At 35.6% G+C, this 18,972-nt stretch overlaps 1 protein-coding gene across 6 annotated transcripts in view; it reads left to right on the top strand.

Moving 5' to 3' along the window:
* LOC109072910 (CUB and sushi domain-containing protein 1-like) overlaps positions 1-18,972 on the top strand; it is a 492,278-nt gene that overhangs the window by 431,469 nt on the left and 41,837 nt on the right. For all 6 annotated transcript variants that reach the window (XM_042736246.1, XM_042736245.1, XM_042736243.1 and 3 more), the window contains 11 exons: positions 1,245-1,349; positions 6,398-6,516; positions 6,640-6,709; positions 6,833-6,949; positions 11,564-11,773; positions 13,154-13,342; positions 14,362-14,539; positions 15,628-15,773; positions 16,270-16,350; positions 16,434-16,547; positions 18,247-18,435. In XM_042736246.1, coding sequence (XP_042592180.1) covers positions 1,245-1,349; positions 6,398-6,516; positions 6,640-6,709; positions 6,833-6,949; positions 11,564-11,773; positions 13,154-13,342; positions 14,362-14,539; positions 15,628-15,773; positions 16,270-16,350; positions 16,434-16,547; positions 18,247-18,435 — 1,518 coding nt within the window. The remainder of the gene's footprint in view (positions 1-1,244; positions 1,350-6,397; positions 6,517-6,639; positions 6,710-6,832; positions 6,950-11,563; positions 11,774-13,153; positions 13,343-14,361; positions 14,540-15,627; positions 15,774-16,269; positions 16,351-16,433; positions 16,548-18,246; positions 18,436-18,972) is intronic.

Genomic DNA, 18,972 nt, shown 5'->3' with positions numbered 1-18,972 from the left:
TCATAAACATGCACTGTATTTTTGGTGTGATTTTATTATTATTATTATTATTATTATTATTATTATTATTATTACTATTATCATTATTATTATTATTTTTTTTTTTTTCAAACTGAGGGTCGCCTCAGTATTATTTGTGTGGTAAGTGATATCAGGCCACATGTCAGTGGAGCAAAACTTGTATTGAACCCAGAACATTTCTTTAACACCTGTCCACCTACATTTATGTATCAGTGCCTGTTCAGTGTTCAGCAACTTGGCAGGAATTTCTTAATGATACAGCCTGTTGAATTCTGTATGTTGAGGTAGAAAATAGTTAATTACAAGTATTTTGGTGCAAAGAAACATTTTTAAAAATAATAATAAAAAAAAGATTATAGAAAATATGTGACATATTAAAGTAATATTAACTGTATAAAACAAAAAAAATAACCTGTTAATTGGTGTTTCTTCATAGTTTCCACAAAATCTTTTTTTTTTCTTTTTTTTTCTTATTTTATTCATTTTTTTTTCTTTTTTTTTTTTTTTTTTACAGTAAACAATTTATCAGTTCACTCCTTGATCTGCCCCTCCAATTGCCTGACTCTATTCTAATACATAATGGCCATATTTCACAATCCAACCAATTCCATGGATAAAACCAAGTCCCGGCCAACAGTTTTTCTCACCCGTTTTTCTCTGGAAAATCTGTCGCATTATGGAAACCGCACTGCAGCACTGTTTCATGTTGACTTTAAGGATGTTATATAGTGTTCATGACATTTTCTGCATGTATTAAATATGACATGCTCTATATTAGTTCTGTCCATATATGTATAAGCAGAAGGAAATCATCTGCTTTGAATCCAGAGTGGCAGTAGCTGTTTTGCTTTTTAGTCTGATGATAAGTGACTCTCCCCCCTGAGCTGTGATGAAAGTTCCCCCCTGAGAGCTCAGAAGGATAGCGACACACTTCAATGACTAACGCCTGTCAAACATTTCCTTTTTGCCATCCCTTTTTACTTGACTCCGTTTCATTTGGCTGATGTCCAAAACGGGCGATGTCTTTCACAGGAACGATACGCCCTGCCGTGATTAACAGCTGCTTATCTCCCTTTGCCCTTTTGTTCCTGCATGTGTGCACACACTCATCATTTAGCTACTCTGTGTGTGTGTGTGATCGCTGGAATGAGAACACACTGTCCGTGTGTGTGATAATACCAGCCCTTTTCCTGCTCATGCCCCTTTCTGGTGTTATCTTCCAGGTACAACAGCTCCAGCCTTGTTGAACAGCACCTCCAACCAGCTTTACCTGCACTTCCATACAGATATCAGTGTCGTTGCGGCTGGATTTCACCTTGAGTACAAAAGTGAGTATAGAACATGTCACTATGGTGCTTTCATTAACCTGAACCCTCTGCCCTTGGTAACAGTCCAGAGCAAGACTCGCCGCTACATTTCACCAGCAAGCACACACACGGTGGGGACACGAACACACAAGTACACACACTGAGCTGTATTTTCCCCCCTTTCACCGCTCTGCTGCCAGGTAAAGGCAGAAGACGGCGCACCCCAGTTCTCATTATTTGCTCGGCCGCGGAGTCTGTGTTTGGTGATACCAGCACGAAGAAAATTGGAAAACAATGGGGATCCAGTTCAACCTCACATGGTTCATAAAAATCTTAAAAAAAGAAGTTATAAGTATATTTTCAATCGTACATTTTTTGTTTAGTGTCATCTACTGTGGCTTTCTAGGTAGCAAAGAGTTTGAACATGAACTGAAATGAATGACCCTGTTGACTAATGAACATGACAAAAACACAGAAAAATAAAGTCTAATTCAAATAGTAAGATAGCACATGTGCAAATACTAAATCTTCTGTCATGATTAAAGTTTTTATTCCAATATTTTTGTTGTTAACCAAACAGCAGGAGTGGGGTTTTTAAACGTCAGTATAATGACAGCTTAGACACTTTTCTGTTCTCAGATAATACACGTAAGTATTAAATGGATTTTGCAGATGACGGTTATTACTTTTGTATGGAGGGCTATGAAGAATTACGTTTACAATTTAAAATTCAGAACTAAAATATAACTGAAAAAGTTCATCTATCTATTATGCATCTGTTAGCTGTTATATTTACTATTTGAACACCCACAAATGCAAGCATATTATTTATATTTTCTGAGCCATTCTTGCAAACTGATTTATTTATATGAATTAATTAGTATTAAATCAAGGGTCAAAAAAAAAAAAGAAAAGAAAAGGCAAAAACCACACCTTTAATATTTAGTTTGATAACATGAGGTTAGCACTCAGCATTTTTCGCTATTAGCTGGGAGGGAATCAATAAATCAATCAAATTTTAAAAAGCCAATGAGATTTCTCAATGTGAATGTCCCTTCAGACTTGATCTGAATTAACCCTGAGCTCCAGTAGTGCCAGTATTTCTCTACTAACATTAAGTTTGAGCTTGTGTGTGTGTGTGCCTGTATTTGCAAGCCTTTCAGACTGTGACCTTTAGTGTGCTCAGACCAAGCCTCATATAAACCACATACCAATTCACTTTCTGTCCCATTTGTCCATTTGCGAGGGCAGTGTTCTCAGTGGGACAGCCCAATTTATCCATTTTCCATCCTTTCTCTCGTCTGTGAAAGGGTTGGTGAGGGAGCACTGCCTGCAGAAATGTTGCATGTAACAAGTCACGTAGATAGTTAGATGGAAAATGTGATCATCTGAATGCACTAGAAGTTACATTTAAACATGTTAGTCCCATAAAAGGTTTAAATAACAGTATGTTGACTTTGCAAAACCAAACTAATTAAACTCCATCAACAGCATTAAGCACTGTAAGCGCTCTGATACAGTGGAAGCAGCCTCGTGAATCACTTATCTGCATCGCTCTGCTTAGTAAACACAGATAAGTGCGATGTGGAGTTCTGTGAGTTTGGGGCATTTTGACCCTGGGCTGAGTTTAGATAAGCTCCCCTCTTCTTTTTCTTTCTATGACTCATTTTATCGCTCTTTCCCTTCTTGTGCTCCATCTTTTTTTTACTGTATGTGTTCCAGCGGATTAATCAGGGGCATTTTCTCTGCAGAGGAAAAGCTGTCAAGCGCATCTTCCAAAAAAAAAAAAAAAAGTGGATGAGAAAATAACTGTACAGAAATTAGGAAAAAGAAATATGCATCAAACAATGTGTAAATGAGTCATTTTAAGTAACACTGTCCAACAGCGACACCAGCAGATGTAAAATCCTTTTTTTATCCCTCAAGGTCATAATATTCTCACTGAGCTCTGAAAGCATGTAGTGAAATGTGTTTGTTGGTGTAACAGCACAAAACAGGTGAAAGTCAAGTAAGAAGAAACAGGGCCTCCATTGAGATATATTTGTCTGTTGATAATATCAGGAAATTTCATGTTTGAAACCAATCTGTGGACTGATTGCACTGTTAACAACTCAACCACATTGTCACGAATAAGACAAATTAGAGAAATTACAGTTACACTTTAGTATAGGGACCAATTTTCACTAGTTGCTTATTAAGGGGGAAGTCGTGGCCTAGTGGTTAGAGAGTTTAACTCCTAACCCTAAGGTTGTGCGACTGAGGTGCCCTTGAGCAAGGCACCGAACCCCCAACTGCTCCCCGGGCGCTGCAGCATAAATGGCTGCCCACTGCTCCGGGTGTGTGTTCATATAGTTTATAAGTTTATACACACACACACACACACACACACACACACACACATATATATATATATATATATGCTTCTTGTTGTATTATTGTATATACATTCAAACCTACATTTATTCAGACACCTTCAACATTTCCCACATTATAACAGTTTATTTGCAGTAGTTTAGATTATTTTGATAGAAAGGTATGTAATGGATTATAATAATAATCTTTATTATTTTTTTTTTCTTTTTTTTTTTTCAACTGAATTTTACCACAAACAACAACTTATCTATAATATGAAAGTGCAATTTTCACTAAAGCTTTTGTTTATTTTTTAATACATATTTCATTTATAAGAAAATTTCAATATTATTCTTCATTTTTTTTATCTCAATGTCTTTTTAAAATGTACACAATTTTCAGATTTTTTAATATACCATTAATTATTATTATTATTATCTCATTTGTAAGTCACTTTGGATAAAAGTGTCTGCTAAATTACTAAATGTATATGTAATGTAAATGTACTAAACAAAGGAAAAAGAAAAACACCAGAAAAATTGACAAAAGCCTGAATAATTTCTGCAGTTATTAAAGCTAGCCATGTGTTTTGCACATCAGCACTCTGGTATCAAGACTACTTAAACAAAATTGTTTCCTTTAATTTGTTAAATAAAGATGCTTTTTAAATTGCAAACAACAACTAAACAAGTATTTTTTTTTTTTAAATAACTTGGTATGGTAATTTCACCTTTTTCAGTCCATGTAAATAATATAAACTATTTTTTTTTTTCTTTGTTTGTGTAAGATAATTGTTGTTCCTTATGACTTTAACCCAGAAAAATCAATTAGAAATGGGACTTAAAAAAAAAAAAAAAAAAAAAAAAAAAAACCCACCAAAAAAAAAAACAACCTCCAACACTAAGAGGGACTTTGCCTTTTCTTTTCAGGACCATCACATGTCACTCAGCTTAATATATGTTGCAGCATTAACTTTGTTGAAAATTTGAGAATCATGTTGAATCTCAATCTCTGACTTACTGGAGGGCTATGAATAAAGATGAAATGAGGTGAGAAAATGAGGGTCTTGGCAAACCATTTCATTTTGCAGCATCGCCATCAGCTTTGAACTGTCATCTTTGGCTCAGCTCTCAGAACCTAAGCCCTTTCCCTGCCCAGTTTCATAGAACATCCTCCAAGAGACCCTACAGTAAAAATGTGAGAGATTCTGCTTACATTACAATGAAAACAGTAAAGCGACTGTTTCATTTACAATGTATTTATATATTGATCCAATCAGAAATCATAGTTTCCAGTTTAAACCTGTGTTGTTCAGTTTGGCTAAAAGCAAATAACTCTCACCACAAACAAACAAATAAATAAATTTATTGTTTATTTGTTTATTTAAATAGTATTTTCACTTGTCGCCAGAATGTTAATGAGCAGAACATATACTAGCTGGAAAATTATTGTGGGTTTATTCATTTTTCTGGTGAAAATGTTTATTTATTTATTTATTTAATTTTTACAATAAACATATAAAGATTTAGGTCTTTCAAAGTTGTGTTAATTTATAGTAAGTAAACTAAATTAAACATTGATTAACAAATTGTGAAAACAAAATGTGAAATTTTTGCTTTCATATCATAACTGACCTATCTTTCGTTTATGCTGATATCAAGGAAAAATAATATTATTTTTACGTTAAGCAGTATTTTGGGTTTGGTTTGTTTAAAAAGAAAAAAAAAAAGCTATTAATAGGTATTTGGTCTTTATTTTGGTCTTTCAAGTGATCCTGGTAACACTTTACAATAGGTTCCATTTGTTAACATTAGTTAAGTACATTAGTTAACCTAAACTAACAATGAAAAATACTTCTAAATCATTGATTAATCTTAGTTAATGTCGATTCCTACATTTACTAATACATTATTAAAATCAAACAAAAGTTAATGTCACTTAATGCATTAAATATAGTTAACAAATGGAACCTTATTTTCAAGTTTTACCATATATATATTCAAAATTTATGGTTTGAGCCAAAGAATAAATATCATTTGAGAAAAGTTAACAAATATTTATTTATTTGTCCATCCATCCATCCATCCATCCATCCATCCAAATTACTCTCTCTCTCTCTCTCTCTGTCTCTCTCTCTCTCTCTCTCTCTCCTCTCTCTCTCTCTCTGTCTCTCTCTCTCTCTCTCTCTCTCTCTCTCTCTCTCTCTCTCTCTCTCTCTCTCTCTCTCTCTCAGTGCACGATGCAGTATGATTCTCTTCAGATCTGTGTTTTTCCCTTCATTTATTATTGGTTGAGTTGTAGTGACCATCATAGGTCGCAAAAGCAATGGTCTCTTTTTCTCTTTTTTGTTTGTATATGTAGATGTACACTCTATGAGTGATTTTTGCAAAAACACAGAAAAAAGCACACACCACTGTCACAGAAGCGTTATGCCACCCGTCGTGTGGCATATCTCAAGAAGAGAAATGCAGAAAGCACGGTCTCATGAACCACACCACAGCCGTCGCCATGGCAACAGTCTCGCACAGTCTATTACAGTCCCGAATTTACTCGCTGAAATCGAGTGGATAAAAGACAGCATAAAATTACAATGAGCACATGCGTTCAGATTATTAGGAATACCTGACACTATAATTTTACCCCTTTATGAGAGCTGTGGTGTAACATGCTGAATCTATATTAAGAACATGTCTTAATGCTTTCTCTGACTCATTTAGCCGTGGGACTGACGACCTGCCCAGAGCCCGTGATCCCGGCCAGTGGCATCAAGAACGGCGACAGGTACATGGTGAACGAGGTTGTGTCATTCAGCTGTGAGCCGGGGTATGTGCTTCAGGTGAGATATTGATTATCCACAGCTCTGACACACAAATAAAACATGCTGCACCTGCACACGGGTAGAAAAGTGCCAAAAATAACAAGATGGAGGAGCTGTATCATGTGATCTCTTGTCTTCCAGGGACATTCTCACATAACGTGTATGCCGGGAACCGTGCGTCGCTGGAACTACCCCCCTCCGCTCTGTATCGGTCTGTTTTTCTATAATAATCAGATGCCAGATTTTTTTTTTTTTTAACCATGTGGCTTTTTCATAGTTTTTAATATTTAAACACCCTGGGCATTTTCTTTTATGTCTTCCTATGTTTCTTCAGCGAAGTGCGGTGGGACCCTGTATGATATGAGCAATGTGGTCCTGAGCCCGGGTTTCCCTGGGAACTACCCTGGAAACTTGGACTGCACCTGGAGAATCGTGCTTCCTGTTGGATACGGTGGGTGCGCTGAGAGCTAATACTGAATCAACTGTCTGGAGATTACAGCTTCAAATGCTTTCTCTCAAGGAGTCTTTCCCCTTCATTTTGTGCATTGCAGTGTGCTGGTACCTATGACCAGAGTTGAGGGAGAACTAACTTAAAATAGTGAACTTCTGATATGTTTATTTTCTTTAAGGGATAGTTTATCCAAAATAAAAAAATAAAAAATCGTCTACTCACTCATGTTGTTCCAAGCCTGTATGAAGTACTTTCCTCTGTTAAAGACAAAATAAGACACTTTGAAGAATTTTGGTGACCAAACAGTTGCTGGTAGACATTGATTTTGGTGTTTTTTTTTTAATTTATTTATTTCTTTTCTTCTTCTTTTTTTCCATACTATGGAAGTCAATGGCTACCAGCAACTGTATGGCTTTTTTCAAAATATGTTCTTTTGTGTATAACTAATCCTTACAGAAGAAAGAAAGTCATAGAGGTTTGAAACAACTTCAAGGGTGAGTAAATGATGACAGAATTTAATGGATTTTCCTGGTCTTATTGTAAACAAATAATAAACATTAAATTCACATAAACATAAAAATGCCTCCACCTCTGATGCGAGTTTCATCTTTGGATTATGTCACAGACTTCTCATTCTCATTACGACCCAATCTAGTATGTTAGACTTAGTTTTTTTTTTTTTTTTTTTTTTTTTTTTGCCAAATCCCATAGAAATACATCACTTTACAGTAGTAATGGTAGGTAAAATGGCTTTAAAATATTGTTTCATCCATTTTCGAAACCGCTTATTCTCTGTAGGGTACAGCATTTCATGTTGACTTTAAATTTTTCAGTGGCATAAGATTTAAATTTTTCAGCTGCAAAATTGGGACGTTTTTCCACCAACAGGAAGACCTTATTTTAGTAAACTGGCTTATTCATGTAATTACTCGGACCCTACACCGTATTTGTTTTGTCAGAAAATAATAGTTAAAATGTTAATATTCGATTAAAGCTTCCTTATGTTCAAAATCAGAACACATTTCTTTTAATAGTATTTAAATTTGCTTTCAGCTCAATGCGTCAAAATGGTTTTACAACGTTAAACATAGAAATTCACTTGTGTTTTATTAATGACGCCCACTGAATTTGTTGTAAACTCATGCATTAGGTATTTACCCAGAAACGGACAGCAGCACGCTGAATACCATCAGACAAAAAATGATACTTCCTTTGCATTTGATGTTCTGCTACTTGACACAAGGGCGTTATTTGGTTTCATGTATCTCAACTTTTAAGATGTTTTTTGAGCAGTCAATGCAACTCTCTGAAGTCATTTAGTCGTAGCCCGCCTCACAGTTCAAATGAGTTGAGAACAAAAGAACCATTCTAGATGTTAACAAGGTAATTGCATGTCATTTAAAAAAGCCATTCACACTTATCCTGGAGCGCAACTATTTCTTCTCCAACCCCCTCTAACTTGAAAGAAAACAATGTAACATTGAGATATCCAAAAGCAATTTTCTGCCTTATCGAGCAGCCGATGCACAAGCAAGAGCAAGAGCCATCATGTTTGCGCTGTGTAGCAAAAATGCATTAGCTTTCACTATTAACAGGCTACAATCATTTGAATAAGACACACAGATGGCTTTGCTGGTGCTGATTATAGCTTTTAGGACAGTCTGAATAGGTAGAGTTAAGTGCAGTTAGAGGATAGCACCGCATCAGAATGACAATAAAGCTAATCTTTAAAAGAGCTACCCAAGGCGTCTCAGAGCGACGCATGCTTTCAGTGAAGCGACTGACTTGTTTGATTCTTTTGTTGTCGTATCATCCAACTATCTCCTTTTATGTAATTAGTGTTAAGTTTAAATCTTGTGGTTGGAGACAAAGACGGAATAATTGTTGAAGATGAGGTGAAGTTAATGGTGCGTATTTGTAAAATTTTGCACTGGCATCTTTCCTGTGCTATTTCTTGCTGGCTTGAAGGAGCTACACATTGATGAATTTAAGTGACAGCTACGGAACCAGAAATAAACAAAACCCCTTTTATTTATAAGAGTGAGAGCACCAATTCCGAGTATGGGTTACCATACTTGGCAAATGTCACGACTTTCACTTTCACAAAACACTGAAATGCTGGCAACACTTGGTCTCCAAAGAAGAAGAAGAAGAAGAAGAAGAAGAAAAGCTTGTTAATTAATATTATAAACAACTTCATAGATATTAAGAAAATTAGTAAAATTACAAATTTAACAAGCAACCTGTTCCAAATTACCTCCTGATTATTAGAAAAAAAATAAAAAATAAAATAGATGATGGTGTGAGGTAAATAGTTCAGAAAAGAGAGTGGAAGGAGAGCAGCACATGTATGTAAAAATACAGGAGTTACTGTTAATGGCGACTGGTTTTTGCATCCATATGGACCCTGGTGTGATCCTCAGGTTGGGAACCACTTGTGTAGGCTATATGCCTGGGTTTTGTTGGCTAAAACACTATGCAATATGTATCATCATACATGCATAGCAATGCCATATGTATTGTGATATGTCACAAAGTATCATGCAGGCCATTAAAAAAATAAATAAAATCTTCTAAATCGTCAGTACTGTCAAATGAATGCCTCAAAATGTTAATATGTCATATTTTAGTCTTGAAAGAGACTTACCAAATTGACAAACTCAATCAAAGCTTATGTTTTTAGAAAAAAATTAATAACTAAATAAATAATTAAAAAATACAGAGAGGGAACAGACACTCAAAGCATGTCAAAGAGAGTGAATGTATGAGTCAGAACAGAGTTTATGAGAACTGCCGGTACGCAAAATTCATTCCCGGCACTCTGAACAGCATAACACATAAGCACTGTCAGTAATGCTAGAGGTTAGTGGCACAATAGATCAAAAAATGTCTTGCTGCCCCCATCATTTTGCACCCTAGGTTTGCAACCATCTATGTCTGTGTATGCTGTGTATGGATGTAGTTACTACGAAATGGTGTCTTGTTACATTAGTATAAACAAAATTTTAAGTAAGTTTAGGTAAGCTGTAGAATTCATATATTTAAAAATGTCATTTAATTTTCCCTCTTATGTCTTTTCACATCCATAAGAATGAGTTCATCTTCAAAACAGAAATACAGAGTTCTGACATGAAACTCTAGATGGCACAGTCCGATACGTCTTACTCAATCTGAACTAATGACATCATTATCACACGGCACAGCTGATTGGTTCTCTCCTGTATCAGTAGCCAATGAGCTCGCTGCTCAACATTCAAATATATGACTAGTGTTTGCCATAGCAGTTGCAGCTTGCTTCAGAAACCCTCCACCTTCCCCAGCTCCACCTGTATAGATCTGCTACGAGGTGATTCATGAATATATCATGTATGCAATCCTTCAGAGAGTTGTCATGACAGAAATTAAGGTATTTTCATTGATATCTGAGAGATTTCTGTTCCTTCACTGAAATTCTATTCACCATCAAAACTTTAATAGTTCAAAATCTTTATAAAGACAGTAAATATAATCCATGTAAATCGTTTTTTTATTCCATTGGTTTTGATTCCTTTAGCTATCACATATCTCAACAACAGACATCGCTGAGGGTTATCATAAGGTTTTTTTTTTTTTTTTTTTTTTTTTTTAATGTATGTTATGTTGTGTGTGTCAAATGAGTGCAGTGCTGTGGAAAATAATTTCCCCTTTGGGGACAATAAATTTAAAGTTAAATTATTCATATATAAAACTGATCAACACACACACACACACACACACACACACACATATATATATATAGAGAGAGAGAGAGAGAGAGCACATCAAATATTTTAAACTGAAGCACAAATCCTTTCTTGATGTGCAAGAACAAACCTCATTGTCTCTTGTGAATCAAGCACATCCGTTTGAAAAGGCCCAAATTAAATCTTTTCATCACGCTATATAAAGCAATTGTGTCTGTTCAGATGAATTGGATTTAACCACTCGATTCATATGGATTACGTTTCTTAATGAGTTCTTGAAGCGTCAAAGTTTTGGGTGAATGGACTCTCAATGGAGGGACAGAAATCTTTAATTTTATTTAAAATATCTTAATTTGTATTTCGAAGACGAACAAAAGTCTTATAGATTTGGAATGACATGTGGGTGAGTAAACGTTGACAGTTTTCATTTGAATAATTAATACTCTACAAATCTGTGAAGTCCATGTCAGCTTGAGTGATGCTGTTATTAAAATAAAAAGGCACAAACAAAATACTTTCGAAAGATTTTAAAATCTGTATAAACCACATTTTGACTTAAATTCGATGCTGATAAACTAAATCTCTGGAGTCTGTAGGATAAAAGTCAGTTTGTTAGTAATATTCTAGTTCCCTCCCTGTTTCCCCACAGTTCACGGAAAGCCAATTACTGTGCTAACACAGCTGTTACATTGTTTTCCACACATATAAACATGAGGGAAAAGCGATTTGTGATTTAGCAATTTACAGCATCTCTCTTTGCAGCAGCAAGTGCTGGTCTGTACAGGCCAGTCAGAGTTATTGTTTAAAAACCCCTGTCACTTTAATGACATTCTATATGTAAATTATGCATATAACATAAGTCATGTGACACACGGCCTGTTTGACTCCGCAGGGGCACACATCCAATTTCTCAACTTCACCTCGGAGGATAACCACGATTTTTTAGAGGTTCGCAATGGGCCGCACCATAGCAGCTCTCTGATTGGACAGTTCAGCGGAAGCCAAGTGCCACCCCCTATACTGAGCAGCACTCATGAAACCGTCATCCACTTCTACAGCGACCACTCCGAGAACAGACAAGGTTTCAAACTCACTTACCAAGGTGGGTGACTTCCCGATCCTCCATTTGCATACTGCACTCTCTTCTCCTGCAGACATCAGCCGTCCTTGATTTTGTATTGACCCTTTATGTGGGAGTGACGTCCTTTTACTAAGATCATTGGAAATATCTAAAGATTCACTTCCTTTGAGATCACTGGGAGGACACTCCATTATGACAGCCGGGGTCTTGAAAGCATTTTGAAATCAATAAGACGGTGCATTTGGATGTGCACTTGGATTCCACTCGATATAAATAACTCACCATTGTCTGGTTTCCTCGCTTGTAGGTCAAACAGTTCGTCTCTCTGTTTTCTTATTCACTATAGTCTGAGTTGAAAAGAGCCAGGCACAGCCTTGATCTGTGCTGCCAGACGGGCTTTTGCGGGGGGGAATACTGATGCCGTGTTTTGTTACACAAACAATGATGCAGGATTATAAAGCAGTTGATCATAAGCGCTGCACTTGAAATGCTGCCTTGAGATACTTGTATGTTAGTTTGACAAGCTTTCTGCTATTACACCACACAGGTGATGATACATAGAGATGAGCAACACCTTGCATGTTTAGCTGTCATAAACCCCATAACATAGTTAAGGCACTTTTGTGAATGTTTGTCAATTTATAGTTGATTAAGTGAATGTTAATTGACTTTATACATTCAATTCAAGTTGTCAAGTTGTATAGCGCAAAAGATACAAATTGTTGCAAAGCAACTTTACAGAAAATTAAGTTTCTACAATATTTAGTAGTAGCTTATCAGTGGTGACTGTCAGTTAATGCACATATGGCAGAAATGTACAGAATAATTAATTAAAGATGTAATCAGACAATGAGCACTATTAACAGCAATTATTATATGGTGCAATCAAACTTATAGCAAAATGTGGTAGATCTGTATGTTGTCTCTGGGTTGGCATCATCTGAGGTCCTCTGAGGTGTTGGCATCATCTCTTCTCAGGTGTTCTGGATCCAGACTGAAGCTTGTGTAAATCCTAGTTACCACGGGACATCAATCCTGTGGCAAAAACAGAGAAACAAACAGAGACATAATTAGCGTAGCTGCTGTTCCAACCAAGCCAAATTAATTTGTTTAACCCAAGCTAAAGAATAATAATGTGCATTTGATCAGATATAGCTTATGTGTTTTTTTTTTTTTTTTTTTTTTTTTTTCAGTGAAGCATAAACATTTTATTTTATGTTTCACAAAATAAATTTGCATGGGTTTGAAACAGCATGAAGGTGGGGAGATAATGACTGAATGAAACAATTATTTTAATTCTTTAAAGTGGGCCCACTAGTAAATATCATGCTTCAACTTCCAGACATGGATTTACAGATACTCATATATTCTGTTTTTTTTTTTTTTTCTTTTGTCTTGTAGCATATGAATTACAAAACTGTCAAGATCCATATCCATTCCACAATGGGTATATCATCAACAGCGATTTCAACGCAGGCCAATCCATAACATTTGAATGCTTCCCGGGATACGTGTTAGTCGGTTACCCTGTGCTAACATGCCAGCACGGAATTAACAGGAAGTGGAACCACCCCTTTCCTCGCTGTGAAGGTAAAAGGAAGGGAAGAAAGTAAAAAATTGTCCTATTTCCTTCTGTCCCTGTTTCTCAAGTTGTGTTGTGATTAGCATGCAGTTATTTTCAGCCCTCTTTGCCCACACTTTGAAAAAAAAGGAAAAAAACCAAAACCAAAAAATTCTTAAGAATTCTGACTTTTTGAGACTTACAAAGGTATTATATTCTCCCAAATGTATTTTTAACTATGCTCTTTAAGTGAAGTGTTACTTCTTTGTATTACTAGTACAATAAGAGCCATTGTGTTTTAAAACCATCTTTAAAACAGACTTTGAAGACCTGAACAGTGGAGACATATGCTACTGGGAGCTGTTCTAAATTGTAGCCTTGATGATTAGCGTGGGTAGTGTAGTGTGAAATCCGACCTGTCTCTTATTGATCAGTCGCTCAACATGTTCCTCCTAGGCTTCCGTTTGCAGGGAATCTGCACTGCAAAGACTATTGGGCCATTTTTCTTTCTTTTTTTATCACAACTGTGTTATTCTGTTGTGAACTCTGTGCCAGTATCTTCTATACAAGTCTTTTTCTAGCAGCCTCAGGAATGTTCTGTTTTCTTCATCAGTTTTCAGTCTTCTGCAAATGAAACCGTTCTGTCTACTTTAGTAGTCTTTAAAAGAGAAGATGTGTATATTTTGCCATTGTTTATGCACTCTTGTGTTGTTTTTTCCCCCATACAACATTCTCCATATAACAACATTTCATAGTGACATCTGTAAACACACACACACACACACACACACACATAAAAAAAAAAAAAAAAAACTTAAAGTGCAATGGAAGTAGTCCATATGAGAACTATGAAAAATAACTAAATGCAAATTCTTCAAAAACAATATATAGATATATACATAAATATACACGAGAGTGGGTAAATAATGTCAGATAATGCCGTTACTGTTCTGATTTTGCTGAATTCCCTGGTGTTTAACATTAGCCGTTATTCAGAAAGACAGATTACTAATGCAGTCGTGGTTGAATGATGTTTATCTGCACACAGCTCCCTGTGGCTACAACGTGACGGCTCCAAACGGCACCATTTTCTCTCCAGAGTACCCAAATGAGTACCCAGACTCTCAGGACTGCACTTGGCTCATCACCGTGCCCCATGGACATGGGGTTTACATCAACTTCACCCTGCTCCAAACTGAGCCTGTGACTGACTATATCGCTGTCTGGTGAGCGCAGCTTCATTTAACGAGTCGTTTGGCAAATATCAGCCTGAGATGAGGACAAGACAATTATTTAAGCTTTCAAACTAGACTAATGCTGCTATTGTTGCCATACATCAAGCAAATCATTACGCAAATCGAGCTCCACTTTGTTTACTGACATTTGTAGTCTGTAGTCACTGTGCAAAGCCAGATTTCAAGAAAAGTTCAGATGTCTTTGAAGTTGTAAAGCTTTTTACTCAAAGCGTTTGGGTGATTCTCATGAAAAACAGAAAGCCTAATTTACAACCGTTTTAGAAAAATTACAAAAACAGTTAATATGGGGATATTAATAATTTGCAATTAACTCCATATATATATATATATATATATATATATATATATATATATATATATATATATATATATATATATATATATATATATATAAATGGTCACACTTTATTTTAAGGTCCAATTCTCATTATTAACAAACCATTACCTATGGCTTTTGTCTCAGTAAACTACTAATTTGCTGCGTATTGATAATAAGTAAGGTAGTGGTTAAGTTTAGGTATTGGGTAGGATTATGGATGTAGAATATGGTCATGCAGAATATGTGCTTTATAAGTACTAATTGAAATACTTTTGTACTTTTGAAAGATGGCTCAACAGGTTCTTCACCCAATTTCTTCATTTGAAACACCTTCATTTCTTTTTCTAAAGTTACTGAATGGAAATCTAGTTTCATTAAATCATAGGTATTTTGTAATAATCACAAAGCGCAGAGCCGAATGTCATAATTCCCACTGAATATTTTGAAACAAGAGTTGATTAAAAATGTGGAAATATGCATCTCAGGCGCTTTCCCAGTAATATTGTCCATTAATCTTCTAAGCCATTAAACAAGCAGACTATTCTGTTAAGTCATCATTTTTTTTTGTTTTTGTTCAAGCTGGTCTGTAATGTAATGCTTTTATTCAAAAGTCAGCACAATCTCACTGTAAATTCGGAAGTTAATCAATTTTCTCAAACCACTCGGAGTTCCGAGGCATTATAATGCCGTTTAACGGCAGGATCACAGGTTGTAATGTAATGCATGTTTCCTCTTCCAGGGACGGCCCAGAGCAAAGCTACCCACAGCTGGGAATTTTCAGCGGCAACACAGCCCTTGAGTCAGCCTACAGCAGTCTCAATCAGGTTCTTATCAAGTTCCACAGCGACTTCTCGACAAGTGGATTCTTTGTCCTCAATTTCCATGGTTAGTTTCTCCTTCAAATGAAAAATATTGCTGCCGAAGTGCAATGCATACGCTTGAAATATATATTCGAAAGATGGGATTCAACTTGTTTTTATACTCTAAGGAGGCATGAATGCAACTTCTGATGACATCACGTTATTTCTGGAGATTAGAAGAGTCCAAAATAGCTTTCCTTTGGCCTCTTTGATATCAGTGTCAGCATGCAGGCATGTTTTTGAAAAGCATAGGAAAATCGGAGTGTGAAAATGAACCAGTCTTTCATCTATACATCCAACTTTCATTTCAGAACAGGTCTGGCATATTTGCGAGTTATAGATGTGTGGTTTCAGTGCAGCTTTTATTCTTGAGAGGGTTCCCAGTATGTCGATGCATGGAATTGAATGTTGTCACATGTTGTATATATAACTCATACTGTGAGTGGGTTGGCTTGTGTGAAATGTGTCATGCCTATTAAAGTGAACGAATAGGCAAATTGCTTAATTTTTTTTTTCCTTAGCTTATCGACTCAAGAAATGCCCTCCTCCCCCTACGGCTGAACAAGCAGAGATATTATTTGAAGACCAAGACTATGAAATTGGTATGAACAGCTGTCAAATTTCTGCAAGAATATCAAAGTCATGATTTAAAAGAAAAAAAAAATCTTCTTACTGTACCATGCAGGTGACATTGTGAGGTATCGATGCTTTCCTGGATTTACATTGGTTGGCAGCGATGAGCTCACCTGTAAGCTGAATTCTCACCTGCAGTTTGAGGGTCCACCACCAGTGTGTGAAGGTCAGTGAAGAACAAAACCTGTAAAAATATTACAAAAATATATTTATTTCAATGTGGAAATACATAATATGGTCACACTTCAATTTGGGGAACAATTCTCACTATTCAGCTATGACTTTGCCTCAGTAAACTCCCAATTTGCTGCTTATCAGTAGTTAGTAAGGTAGTTTTTGAGTTTAGGTATGGAGTAGAATTAAGGGATCTAAAATATGGTCATACAGAATTAGGCATTAATATGTGCTTTATAAGTACTAATAAACAGCCAATATGTGAGTAATATGCATGCTAACAAGCAACTAGATAATAGTCAGAACAGGTCCCAAATATTTTTTTTTTTTTTTTTTGCATTTTAACTGTAATGAAAACAAAAAAAAATCCCATTTTGATTGTTGAAATGTAAAAAATAATATTGGTAGTAAATTATTTAAATTGTATAAAGTATTTATATGCCATGGTAGTATATTATCATAACAGATAATAACTGTGGAACACACTACACTATTTATATTTACACACACATACACTTATTTATCTAACACACATATTTAGTGTACACTTAGATGTTTTTGCACATAATATACCTGTACATACATAACTGCTCATTGTAATTTATCTGCCATACAATTGTCAATTTGTATATTGTCATTCCTTACCTACTTTTTTATTCTTTTATTGTGTGTTTTTTGTTCTGTCGCTGTAATTCTGTTGCACTGCGGAGCTTCTGTCACGAAAACAAATTCCTTGTATGTGTAAACATACCTGGCAATAAAGCTCATTCTGATTCATTCTGATATGCTGCATACTGAATTATGATTTGATATCTCATGCATATATTTAACCTAATGATATATAGTGCATACCTTGCATTGTTTATTTTTGTGCTGAAAGAAAAAAAGATGCAAGCTTAGCGTGCTGATGATGGCAAACTGACTCTTATGCAGCATAAAGCCTAAAAATGCTATTTCCTCCAGAATGTGCACATCCATTTTTATTATTATTATTATTATTATTTTTATTATTATTATTATTATTATTATTATTATTATTTGTTTATAGTAATACACAAATAATGCACCATATTACAGTAATGAGAATATATTTAATAGTGGGAATTACAAAACACAACCTAAAAGAAGTACTTCATGTAAATAATTTAAAGAGACCACCAATCTAAAATAATAAAGATGTTAAATCATTAGTGTGATTCTTGTAATCAAAGCATGTGAAATTATAATCCATAAAAAGATGGCATTGAACACCCCAGAGGCCGCATTGCTTTGTTGTATGTTAACAAATAGACAGTAGCCAACAGCTGTCTTTGGAGCAAAGGGGAAAAAAGCATTCCAGTTATCCACAGCAAAGCTTTCAGTTGTAAATTTGAGCCGTTTGGGCTTGTCTGTACTTTCTGTACAGTGCCATGAAGAAGCGATAGTTCTCCTGGTTTGTTTCCTCCACCCTCCCGCCCACAAAGCGGATTAACAAAAAGCTTCAACTCACTTTGTTGCTTCCTCAAACCAAGGCTCGCGGCCCCTGAGGTAAATCCAGGGGAAGCACTGCGCATGTTGGAGGAAGTTTTTCAACTTTACTGTTTTTACTGGAATACTCTGGAGCTTGCATCTTGTGCTTTGTTAGTAGGATAACCACATTTTGATTTGTAATATAGCCATAATTCCTGTGAAATGCTTTGTCTATGCTACAGCTCAGTGTCCTGCAAATGAGGAACGGTCTGCTTCCTCTGGTGTGATCCTGAGTCCAGGATTCCCAAAAAACTACCCCAACTCCCAGACCTGCTCCTGGATCATTAGAGTGCAGCCTGCCTTTACCATCGCCATTTATGTGGAAATGTTCCAGAGCGAGAAGCAGTTTGACGAACTGGAGATCTTTGATGGTAGATTCTATTCTATTCTATTCTATTCTATTCTATTCTATTCTATTCTATTCTATTCTACCCAGAACAACACTGTATAACACAACTATATGTTTGGAAAAATCATTTGTGAGCCATTTTGACAAGTTTTAAAAAGTAAATGCTTACTATTAAAGCAAAAGGTCAAACCAAGAACTGAGACAAAAATGCTTTATATTTAGGAGGCATGCTTAAAGTGATATAGTTCACCCAAAAATGAAAATGTGCTGTTAATTTACTCCCCCTCAGGCCATCCAAGATGTAGGAATTCATTTATTTATTCATTTATTTATTTTCTGAAGTAGGGCAATAAAGACATTTTTTAGCTGAAACTGTCCTTGGTGTTTCACAAAATGTCAACAGCTACCATCACTTTGAGAGTCAAAAAAACATATACAGGCAACACAAAATGAATAACTGTGGCTCCTGATGATATATTGAGGACTTATCAAGAGAAACGATTTGTCTTTTTAAGAAACTGAACATTATTTAGATCATTATTACCTCAGATCAGTAAAA

The sequence above is a fragment of the Cyprinus carpio genome, chromosome B13 (assembly GCF_018340385.1).
Source record: "Cyprinus carpio isolate SPL01 chromosome B13, ASM1834038v1, whole genome shotgun sequence".
NCBI classification, from domain to species: domain Eukaryota; kingdom Metazoa; phylum Chordata; class Actinopteri; order Cypriniformes; family Cyprinidae; genus Cyprinus; species Cyprinus carpio.
This window is presented reverse-complemented; position numbering and strand designations above follow the sequence as displayed.